Source organism: Pelodiscus sinensis, chromosome 10 (genome assembly GCF_049634645.1).
Source record: "Pelodiscus sinensis isolate JC-2024 chromosome 10, ASM4963464v1, whole genome shotgun sequence".
Lineage (NCBI taxonomy): Eukaryota > Metazoa > Chordata > Testudines > Trionychidae > Pelodiscus > Pelodiscus sinensis.
In genome coordinates, this window is record NC_134720.1 from 8,249,016 (window position 1) to 8,261,232 (window position 12,217).

Here is a 12,217-nt window from a genome sequence, read left to right on the forward strand (position 1 = left end):
TCATCAACTCGGAAGTATTTTAGCTGCTTTTAAGTGTAAACAAGAACTGAAAAAATTGCTGTCGTATCTCCATTAAAATGCTTTTCTTTAGTAAAAGCCAACAGTGACTTTGCTGTAGAAAGTTAAACATGGTATTATTGCTTTTTGGTATTTTTTGAACACTCTGCCCCAGCCAAAGATCGGCACTTTATGCTCCTGCTCCTGTTTAAGAGAAGAAACATTTTTCAAGACAACTTTTCTGAATAATTTTAGCTTGTGGTTGCATTAATTCTGAGGACAAATGTTGACAGATGAACAGAAATCCCCAAAGTTGTTGATAAAATTCAATACATCACTCATGGTGAAACATTTCCTCTAACTTCACCTGCCCTAATCTGCCCATACAATATAGTAGTGACATATTTGTCATTACAATCTCACCTTCAAAGAATGGGGTAAGAGTGAAACATGCAGAATGGCAGTGGATTTCCTCCCTCTGTTAAACATCTTGCCTATGTGACTTGTGTGAGTTATGACCTTTAACATCATTACAGAGGGCAAGTGTAATCGGAATACTGATCTGATTTACTCCTAATGGTCAGCTACTGTCAAAAACAGTCTCTTGGGCAAAAAGAACCTGGAACAAGTGCAGAAGGCACACAGCCATGCCACCTAATCAATCAATTAGACTTGCAGATTGACCTTTCAGGAATGGCAGCCAGTCTTTCTGCTGGAGCGAGATGGAGAGCAATGACAGCTAACAATTGGCTTGTCCTTGCCAGAAAGGCAAATGCACAAACGCCAGGTTTAACCCCTGAAGCAGATGCTATCTGCTCTCCCCCACTCCTTTTAACTGGACTCACTAGCCATTCTCACTGGATTCACTGCCAATTAGTTGTGGTAACCTGCCATCTGGGTCATTAGAAAGGAAAGCTAATTAGAAAAACTAAAATGGATAAAAGCTGGCTAATGCATCCTACGCAGCTAGAGCCTAGATTCAGCTGTTACTTTGCAGTATGCCACTGAAAGAAAGGAGACATGGGAGGGGCCGATGTTTTAACAGTCATAAGGAGCAATACGGAGCCATACAAGGCTGCTGAATTGTGAGAACAAGAGAGACACTGAAGAGTCAGACAAGAAAATGGTTCGGTGAGTGCATGAAAAGAAGGGAGAAGGGTGAAAAATCCAGTTGAATAGATTGTTGAAACCCCGTCCCTGTGCTATGACAATGGGCCACCACGGTACTTTTCTCCCTAAGGATTGCCTTATTCTGCTCCAAATCTGCTAGCTCACACAGATCCCAATCCAGCACGGCACGGGATGTGGATGGCTCCCCGTCTCAGGACAATGGAACGCTGCACAGAAGTCTGGCCTGGCCGTGTTCGCTGCAGCGTCAGAGCCGGAGGAGCCGCAAGGCGCTCTCTATGTTAGAAGAGCCCACACAGAAGGCAGCAGTCACCGGCAGCGCTGCAGTGCTTGAGCACAGCAAGCTGAAATAAGCATAGAATTCAACACTCAGTCGCCAGTCTCCTGTGGATCTTGGCAGGACCCGTCATGCTATTTTGAACACATTTCTTTTAGTGCCATTATGCTCCCAGGAGAAAATGTAAACTTTCACAAAGGAGAAAAGGTTAAAGCCATTATGGTAGAGGGCCATTAAATAAGGCTCTTACAGCTTGTGACAGTCTCATGGATGCTCCCCAGGTTTTCCACGCTGACCTTGCAGCACCAACAGCAGAGCTCCTAGCAGTGACTGCAATTTGTTTGCATAAGCATTAAACCGCTAAGAGCCCTTGACCAGCTGACACAGAGACATTCGTCTAAAGTTACTAGTGCCAGGAATTAAGGCACACTCACATGTTACGGTGGATCTATGTGAAGCACAACAAGTATTTTGGTGCTGTTCTCACCAAAAGGGAAACCTGAAAATGGTTTTGGCCTATGCGCTGTGTCTGGAATGTAGACAGTTGTCAGAATTGATGGTGCTGAGCAATATTGTTATGGTGAAATTAGCAGAAGGAGAGAAGACTTACAGAACAACTGAGCCAAAGTGACCCAGGTGTCCTGCTGGTGAGGTGTAAAGTAGCTGAGTCAGAAGTACATAAGTGAGGCGGTGTGGTCTAGTGGCAAGAGTGAATGACTAGGAAAAGGAAGGTCCTAACCCCTACCTGAATCATTGGCGCATGTGTGTGAGCTTAGTCAAGTCACAAGACACCCTTAGCTCTCAAACTGTCACAGGGTTCAGTCTGTGAAGATTTGTTAATAGGGGATAGAGTCACTAAACCCCACTTGGAAAGGTTCTGCTTTCTTCTCTCTGAGGAACCAGCTCTCCCTTTCTACACCTTGCTCTAAAGAAAGGGCACAGCTAATGGTCAAAGCAGGTGACTTTGGAGGCACTGTCACCTTATGCAGTGTGCTCTGGCATGGCACCTCTGCTCTCCATGGAAATAGCCTACATTGAGAACCTCTCTGGAATGACTGGGCCTACTGCATGGAGCTGAAGAAAAAAAAGGGGGGGATTTTAAAATGTTATCCTCTAGAGCGTTTTTAAAGGGTTTTTAGAGCTTCCTGCTCTTGAAAGGAGCTGGCTGGAAAAGTCAAGGGCCTTGGAAGGTTGCTGTATAAGGTGGATTTTTGACCCTTGGGCTGGCCTACGAGTACCACAGCAGGTTAAAAATTCTGAAGTGCTAAGGGTTTTCAGCATGATGTGCTGGCAGCAAAGGCCCAGAAGTGCAGCGCTTGTCCTTTAGGGAAGAAGAGTTATGAGACAGAGTAAGGAGACAGTGCCCTGAGAGGAAGAGATCTGTGGCTGGAGGCATACAGGACCAGCTTCTCAACAGCAGGCCCTGTGCCTAGAAGGCAACAAACAAGGGCTCTAGAGAAATGACTTCCACAGCCCCATGACCCCTTCAGCCCTGCTGCCAACTTCTTCCCTTTTAAACTGACGGGCTTCTAATTTGAGTGCTTCAGTTGTGTCCAGTTACCATGAGGCCATGTAAGGGGAGGGCCACTTCTCTCACAGCCAGGCCCCAAATCAGGTTGGGTGTTTAGGTCAAAAACAAAATCTTGGCTTGGACCCCCACAAATAACCTGGCAGCCAGCACTGACTACAGAGCACAGGGCCAATGCCTTCCCTGCCAGGATTGTCATGCACTAAGCAGCTGCCGGCGGCATTCTGAACAAGGACATGTTTGTGAGTAGCTTTCAGCCATAATCTGTGCTGGAGGTGACACAACCGAGGACACAAAATCATTCCATTGACAGCAACATTGGGGCAGGGTGGCAGAACCGAAACACTCCTGAAAGGAAATGAAAATGTATTTTTAAACATAAAACTTTCAGCTAATGGTGTATTAAGAAAGAAAAAAAAAGGCTTGAATCCCAATTTGTGAGGGTTCATAATTATGGTCATATTGCAGATTACCTTGTATTTATCACCCTTCTGTTCCATTTCCTTCGTGTTAAACCAGTTATGCTGAAAATACAAATCTCCTGGATGTACTTGCTGCTTGCAGCGTGCTCACTCACCACTCAGCCCCACTTACATGTAATCAGTTCGTTTATCTGCAGATGCTGTCCTTGGGCCTATTTGTGAAGGACAATTAGAAACAGCAAGGGGTCCTCTGACTCCCCACAGAGCTCCATTGCTTCCAGTCCTAAGCGATACAGCCCCTTCCTCTCTGCCCCGCCCCACACACTCTTGAAGCCCTGAATCCCTCTAGTTTACATTTAAAGCAGTAGCTTTTTATCCCAGGCTTTCTGAACATTCAGCTTAATGACACGCCTTGGGTAGCTTTCCAAAGGAGATGCTTAGCTCAGCGAGCAGTCGTGGTCCAAAGGCAGGAATCACTGGGTAAGGGTTTTTTAGCCTGCGTTATGCAGGAGGTCAGTCTTGAGCATAATGGTTCTCTCTGGCCTTCAAATCGGGGAATCATGTCCCCATACAGACATACAGTCCCCTTCACCGCAACACAGCTTGTCCCCTTCATAAGTGACAGATGCATAATCTGCCTGTTGACCTTACTGTGAAAGGCTGATAGTTTTGGCTACTATGGGATTGCTTGCTAAGCCTTCCTAGGCAAGTTACGAAAGCAGTTACAGCCTGGAGAACAAATAACTAAATGATCAGGCTTGCTATGATTACAAGCCTTTTGTATGAGTGCGAGGCCTTGTGGGAGTACTTACGCTAACAGCTGAGATTTGGCTGAATAGTGTAGGCCTCAAAAAATAACCTCAGGTCAGATATTTTGTTCTCGCCTTCTGAGAGACAAACGAGTGACTACAAACAGGTACAGCACACCACTCAATTCTACAAAAAGGGAGCTTTAGAGGGCTTTGGCTATCATCTTGCTATGCAGTATTAAGCAGCTAAACCACATTTAGATGTAGAAATTGCTAAGAAATAAATGATGTTAACGTTTAATTATGGACATCCTAAAAGCCTCGTATGGATAGGGGTTGTTAATGACCTTCTTATAATCAGGATAAAGGATCAAATATGGTGTATATCTGTATTACCGTCATAACAAAGGGTATAAAATACCACACCCGGTTCTCATTTCTATGGGTTCATCAGGTCCCTAAGACAGTGTAAACAGAATCAGAACCTCCCTTCTGATGGGTTACATTCAGTTATCCTTCTGTCTCCATAAATTGTAAATACACACAATGCAAGACTGTAAGTATAAACGATATAGGAAACCACTGAACCACACGTACCTTAGTCATATAGTTACAGGTATTGATCCTTTCCCACAATGCCAATTACAGTTGTCTGTAATAAATAATTTCTGTGTACATTTCACCAAATTCCATCTTGTCAATTACCTTTAAGTAGCTGCCTAGGAAAAGAACCTGTTATCTGTGACAAGCGCATGCTGTACCCAACACTGAATCTGATAAGTTAATAATTAATAATAATTGTCCAGGCTACATTCCTTTACTGGATTTATTCTAGTTTTCTCCTCCTGTTGATTTTTTGCTTGGCTCCTGAACATGACCCCTCCCTCCAAACCACTGCATTTTTATTTAAATATAAAGCAACCTAGCTTCATTTTCATTTATAGATCAGTCTTATTCCTTCCACCCCCCACCCTGTTTGTTTTGAAGCAAGTTTGACTCCTTATTTCTACAACACCTTCCACTGAATGACCTAAAAGTGCTTCCCAACTTCATTGAGTTTACCCTTGGCTCTCGTGAAGGACGGTACCACTCAGCCAGAATAAAGGTGGTAAAATCTGGCTGTAAGCCTCAAGAGGTGGGGAGGGCATAAGAATTAATTGAGCTGTTTTAATTGGTTTAATTGAAAAGAGCGTAGGGCTCCTGTCAGCCCAGTGCAGACGAGGCAATCCAAAGCGACAGGATCAAGGGTCTTGTTAACCAGTGTAGCACATTCTGTGTAGCAATTTGACTGAGCTCATTACTCAAACAGGGTAAAATGTCTTTCAAGTCCTTTTACAATCCAGCTCCGAGATGGAGGAATTTTAGTATAAAAGGGTCTGATGCCCGTTTAGCTGTTCTAATGACACTTCGTTCATTCTCCAGCCCCGGTCTCACAAAGACAGAATGTGAGCTTTGGGTGTGAGAGGGGAACATGTCATAAACTCAACAGTTTTACTGGCACATAAGAGGGTCTCCTTACCAATCAGGTTCCTCCATTCCGTGTCCAGGTCTGCTTGGTTGGCCAGGCAGCCCTTCATGACATTGTGGCAGTAGTTGTTGCACGGCTTCACGCTAGACATGCCCCGGCAATACGGACAGTACACCAACTTCATTATGGCACGAGTGCACTCATGGCTAAGAGACACCTAGGAGAGGGGGAAGGGCAATTATTAAGTATGGAAACAAATGCAAGTCTCTCATTAAATAGGGAAATATAGAGCGCATTATTTTAAAGCCCTAGTCAGACAGAATACATTATACCGAGCCATATCCATGCCCCAGGTAACTAAATCATCTAAAATATTCTGTGGTCCAGTGGGCAGAACTCTGGACTGTGAGACAGGATTCTATTTTGGGTGGTGCCACTGGTCTGTAGTGTGTCCTTGGGCAAATGACTGTGTTCATCAGTACCTCTATTTCCCCTCCCACACTTCATCCGCCTTATCTAGTTAGGCTGTAAGTGCTTCAAGTCTGGTTTTTAGACTGTCTCTCACTGTGTACGCCTTAATCACAGCCTGTGTTTACAGCACTAACCTACCTAATGTATATTCCTGCAGTACCTAGCAAAACGAGGCCCTACGCTTACCGTAATGCAGGTATGGATAGTAAAACCAAAGCAGCAAAAGAAGTGAAATATATAGAAATGACAATATTTGTTAATGGGCTGAAATACAAACATATACCAGAGAGCATATTAAATAATCAAATTATTATGACTGCATTATGACTTGCTTAGAAAAGTTCACACTAAATGTGTAAACGTTACAGCGCATCAGCAGTGATATTGCATTCCTGTTCCTTCCTTGAGTATCTGCAGGATGGATCCTTTTGGTTGGCTTCGCTCACAAACAGCGATGTCCAGTTTTTCTAACTTTGTTCTCTCTGTCTTTTTGTATTCACTAACCCTATGTCAAGACTATAAACCACTGGATCCAGCCCCCAGCAGGCTCCTGCTTGACTTGCCCCACTCGCACGCAGCTCAGAAAAGCAGCTGCCAGGCCATTTCTTTTTCACAACTGTGAACCCGGAGGGGAGGGAGGGGAAGGCTTCAAGTGCTGCCCCCGGTCCCAGCACAATCCCATTGGACAGTTTCTGGCCAGAAATCAGCCAATCGGAGCTGCCTATTTGAATAACAGGCAGCACACGAAGCACCATGACCCCGCGCCCTCTGGCTCGTAGTTATTCACACATGCACATGACCCTGCAGCCTGCGCAGGGGTGGGACAGGCAGGCAGGCTGTCTCAGAAACATGCTGGGCTGCTGGCCAGGAGTCACTGAGGTAAGTCTTCTGGCCAGAGCCTGCCTCTGGCACCCCATCCCCTCTCTTCCCCAACCCTTTGCCCCCCCCACTCCACATACCCAAACCCTCTGCCCCTTTCCTGCATCCAAATCCCCTCGCAGAACCTGCACCACAATCCCTTGACCAAGGTTCCCTGTAAGCAGTGTGTCCATGCAGGCGTGCAGCCCTGTTCTGAGCCCCACACAGAGGTTCAGAGCTCCTTATGTAAGTAGGGAGCTCAGCTGATCGGCTGGGAAAGGGGGAGGGGCGGGGCGCTCGCCCTCTCGAAGGAGCAGAATCAGCAGCAGCTGCTGCCCGCTATAAATGGAGAAGGACTGGGCAAAAGATGATCTGTGGCCCAGATCTGGCTGTGAAAGCCTCAGTGGACTCCCTGCCTGCCCCGCACCCACTCAGCACTCCAGAAAGCTGGGTGCAGGGCCACCTGTGTGTTTCTGAACTCTGAGTGCCTGGTGGGAGGAGAGACAGGCTTCTCATGCTGCCCTGCCCTCAGTAGTGCCCATTGGCTGGTTTCGACCAAGAGCAGCTGCCTGTTTGCCCCCTCTTCCCTCACCTCCAGGCTTACAGCATTCCGTTCAGAACAATACACGTGACTCTGGCAGCTCCCCTGAGAATTTTTTGGAGTGCTGCAGATATCTAAAACTCTGATCTTAATGACTTTTTAAAATCCTGTATCCAAGGTCTCAGAGGGGATAGCCGTGTTAGTCTGTAACTAAAAAAACTTAAAACACAACCATGGTCCTTTAGCACCTTAGACTAACAAAAATATATAAATAGTATCATGAGTGGGCACAACCCACTTCTTCAGCCAAGGGTAGTGTTAATTTTCTTTTTATTTGAGTTCATATTAAATAATCATAAGTATTGCTCCTTGTTAATTACACCTTGTTTTTTCCACACCTATGGAATATATATTTATATCTACGGTTTTTGTTTGTACGGGTGGGTGCACATTCATACACTACCTTGATACCGGTGTTGCACATAAGAAATTTCAATTTGCCCAAAGGAAAATTCAACCTGCCCAAAATTCAACACTACCCTTGACCCAGATCACAACCCCATCCTGCCCTAGGTCACAACCCAAGCCCCTACATCCCAAATCACAACCCAAACCCCACTACCCCAGTCCAGTGCCCCAGGTCACAACTGCCTCCTTCACCCAAACTCCCTCCCAGACCCCATTCTCCCTCCTGTACCCCAAGCTCCCTTCTGCACCCAACCTCCATCTCAGACCCTGCATCTCCTCCATTAGTAGCATGGAAGAGTGCAGCTTTTGACCACTTTCCAAATTCTTGGAGTGGCTCCTCCATCAAAAATTATTGCCCACCCCTGCTATAAACTATAATTCTGTGACACTGCCATGTGGTCACTCCTGCACCAGAAGAGCCTTTTATAAGCATCAGCAGCTTTTTGGTTAAGTGAGTGTTCTGTTTTAACCACGAGGTGGATTTGGATGGCCACAAGCATCTCCTACCCCAGGAACTTATATTGATTGCACTGGCAGTTTGCTCCTGAAATGCATACTGCCTCTCATGCAAAGCTGACCCCATAAGGGAGCCCGAACATTACAGATATTCTGCTGGCGTCATACTAGGAAAGGAAAGTAGGGTGACAGATTGAAGGGTTGAGACAAAAGATCAGAATGAACCATTTTCAAAACACCTGCAATTTGGGGTACTCCAAAGGGTTAAAGAAACTGAACTTTCATGTGTTTGTGTGATTCTCAGGGATTAGTGTTTCAGAGGAGAAGGGGCTGATGCACATTAAAGGAAGGGAAACCGTCCATCTATAATTTGGTGCAGAACCAGATTAAGATGCTCCTGAGAGCTTCCCGAAGAACACTCGCCTGCAAAGAACAGCCTCAGAATGGGGCTGCAACCATCAGCTTAATCGTTAAAGGGACCCAGACAAACTTGGCCAGTCTGTAATATTAACTATTACACCAATTTTTTTGGCTAACATCCACTTGACATTTCCCCGTTAGTATTTATAGGTGATTTAATAGAATGGCTTAATGTTCCCTTTTCAATGAATCCATCCATCAATCAATGCCAGTAGCTTAGCACTCATAAGAAATAATGCAATACCAAACTGGTATGTAAGTGTGATAGACAAGGGAAATGTTCTGTCTGGAAAGAGATCCAAGTTGCAGGATTCAGTTTCAACATTAAGACTTTTTTCTCCCATATATTATGACAAATATGTCAAACAATGTCCTCTTAAGCTTGCTGTGGTCCAAGAATAAGCAATATTGAGGCAGCCCTGGAACAGTGGGAGCATGCTGAGCCTACTGTTAGAGGTCAAGAGATAAAATCCCTAAGGCTTGTCTTCCCCAAAAACTCTTCTCTGTAGCCCTTTATTTTTAGTACCCCTTGAAAAGGATCTCTCCAGCGCTGCAGGAATTAATTAAATGACCACATGAGAAGACTTCCTGAGGCTCACAGCATACAGACAGTGCCAGAGCTGTTCCCCATGTTAAAAGTTAAAAGTAGGAGGTTTCAATTTCTTTGGTTTCTATAAAATGAAGTTTCTAAACCTCACAGAAAATCAATGGAATAAAGTAGGAAAAAGCCCTCTGTCTGTACATGATAAATATAAACAGAAAGACCCGAGCCCCAAATCCACTAAAGGCTTGATCATTGCACCTAACTTGTGGGTGACTAATCACTTTATGCAGGGATAAAAATCCCATTGTCCTTGAAGTATCCTGGGGTTTAGCTCCAACCCAAGCATGAACATCTACACAGTGATTTTTTAGCCATGAAACCCAAACCCCAGGAGCCCAAGTCAGTTGACCAAGGCCGGTTGTGGGATTTTTTATTCCTGTGCCCTGGTGGAATCAGCAAACCCTGGGTGAGGCCCTTCGGCTCCCACTACAACACATGGGGACAGATAGTTGCCCGAGAATGGGATCCACAAAAGCCAGCTTGCTAGGCAGAGAGCCACCTACGCTAGCCAATGGGAGATCACGAGAAGAGGTCTGCCAGCCACCACCATGGAGTGAGGGCCTTGGTCCATGCTGGAGGAAGTCTCCTCTATTGATCGGCATCCTCAGCCAGGAATTCTCATCTCAAGTCAGGTGCCTAGAGTGGTATCTTGGTAGAACTGCAGCAGTAGCTACACAAAATGACTGGAGGGAGGAGGCAGCCTCTCTTACAACCTCTAGCCCAGTGGTCAGGGAACTCACCTCAGAGGCAGGTTCAGTTCCCCCATCCCCCTGCTAGTGACTACAGCATCATTCTCACCCAGGAATGGGTTCAGTGGGCAAAAGACACACCAGACTATCGATCCCCTTGATCAATGGCTAGGGTTGCCAGGTGTCCGGTTTTGAACCGGACAGTCCAGTATTTGAGCTTTCTGTTCAGGAAACAAATTGAGAAACTACAAATTAGAAAATATAAATGTCCGGTATCTTCTAAATAAGATGCAATGTGATGTAATGTCAAGTGTGTCTGGTATTTTTGTTGAAACCATCTGGCAACCCTATCAATGGTCAGGGCCCTCCCTTGAGAGGTAGGAGAAGACCAGTTCAAATCCCTTCTCCTCCACAGGCAGAGGGGGTAACTGGAGTGGGTTCTCACAGACTGGGTGAGTTCCCTAAGAACTGGCCCAAAGATGGTGAAGGTGTTTTCCTTTTACCTCCACCCCCAGTGTTTTGTGCTCAGAGCAAACCGAACAGATCGGGCCCTGCAGGTGAAGAGGCATGGCAAAGCCTGTCTTCTCCTGGTTTCAGGATCACTCTGGAGTTCAGGTGGCTGTCCAGGCACCTACCTGAGGCAGCAGAGCACATGCTTAGTGGCAGGAACATAGGTGCCTTAAGGACGTTTTACAGTGAAAATGTAGGTGCCAAATGAGTTTTAGCACCTTCAGGAACCCTGTAATGGCAGTGGTATGTAAATCTGAGTTTTACGTACCTAAGTCCTTTTGCAGATCTGGGTTCCAATGCTTTAACTGTGCAGATAAAGTGCATGCTAACCTTCTACAGAAATACTCAGAAATCAGCCTTGAAGAAAATGGCTCAAGTTCGAATACTCTCCTCTGTCTTTTTAAAGAGACTCTTTTTTTTGTTACCAATCCAAACACAGACAAACAGAACCAAAGGGGTAAAATTAGCGCACTCATTCTTCACATCTCTACTACAAGGTACTAAATGGGCATGTTAAATGCCTGGGATTAAATCTGGTTAATAATGTAATACTCCCTTCACACCAGCAGGTGAAGCTTTTGCTCCGCTGAAGCAGAAGACAAGAAACATCACTTCAAAAGTTTGTGAAAGAAAACAAACCTCCATCCACCACTTATTAACCTAAGACAACAACAAGATACAATGAAAATATTCTTTTAAAATGTAAGCTCTTCTTCTAAATTACAGGGTTTGAATAACATGAGGGGACAACAGTTAGGAGTAGATTAATGAGTAGAACAGTAAAGGAGGGGACAACAGTTAAGAGCAGATTAAATATAAATGCCTGCTATAAATAGGCTAACACCCACCAGAGGCAGGCTATTTGACTTGAAATACTAGAAATTCAGTCTGGACGGAATTGCTACTTTTCCTTTTAATGACTCTTCACGTACCAGAAGGGCGCTGTGACAGTCCAGTATGGCTATATCTACATGTTAGCCGACAGTCAGTGCAGTGAGTCCCTTATGACCGGCTCAAGTTCTTTTAAATTGTGCTTGGTTCTGTTACAGCAACTGAAGGAGTCAGGTTAAAGCTTAAAGAGTTACTATTTTATTGTTACAGGGTAAACTTAGTTGTTAAATGCTACTGCTGTGTTACAGATAACACAGCCACTACAAAGGACAGGACAGAAATTACACTAATAAGTCACTTACAGGTACCATGAAACCCTTTTGGTTCTCTGAGCACTTATTAAATGCATGCAAAATAGACACCTAGCAGGTATATATTCTCACCCCTGCGTTCCAGACTTGGCGTGGCCAGCGTCTTTCTCTCAATCCCTTGGGAAGAAGTAGGGTGAGGTTGGGCATCCCACAGACCTTGGGAGACAATCAATACCTGCCAGCAGGTATAGATGATTGGAGCTCCAATGGGGTGGACTACTGAACCCCTCTTTATATCCCTTGGTTCACGTAGGCTTCTTCCTGGGCTCAAGTGGCCAATTAGGAAAAATGGCTTTGAATGCCAAGTTTCCCACGAAGGGTGCAAAGCATAATTCACACCTGGAAAATGCAGACAATGGGCACCTCTGGTATGTGATGGGCGAAGATTCCTCTCCTGGGACAGTGCAGGCATGTCAACTACTGGTACTA

At 45.2% G+C, this 12,217-nt stretch overlaps 1 protein-coding gene across 1 annotated transcript in view; it reads right to left on the reverse strand.

The window, feature by feature from the left end:
• GPC1 (glypican 1) overlaps nucleotides 1–12,217 on the reverse strand; it is a 340,184-nt gene that overhangs the window by 29,984 nt on the left and 297,983 nt on the right. Inside the window, exon 4 of the mRNA XM_075937488.1 lies at nucleotides 5,621–5,786. Within this exon, the coding sequence (XP_075793603.1) occupies nucleotides 5,621–5,786 (166 nt within the window). The remainder of the gene's footprint in view (nucleotides 1–5,620; nucleotides 5,787–12,217) is intronic.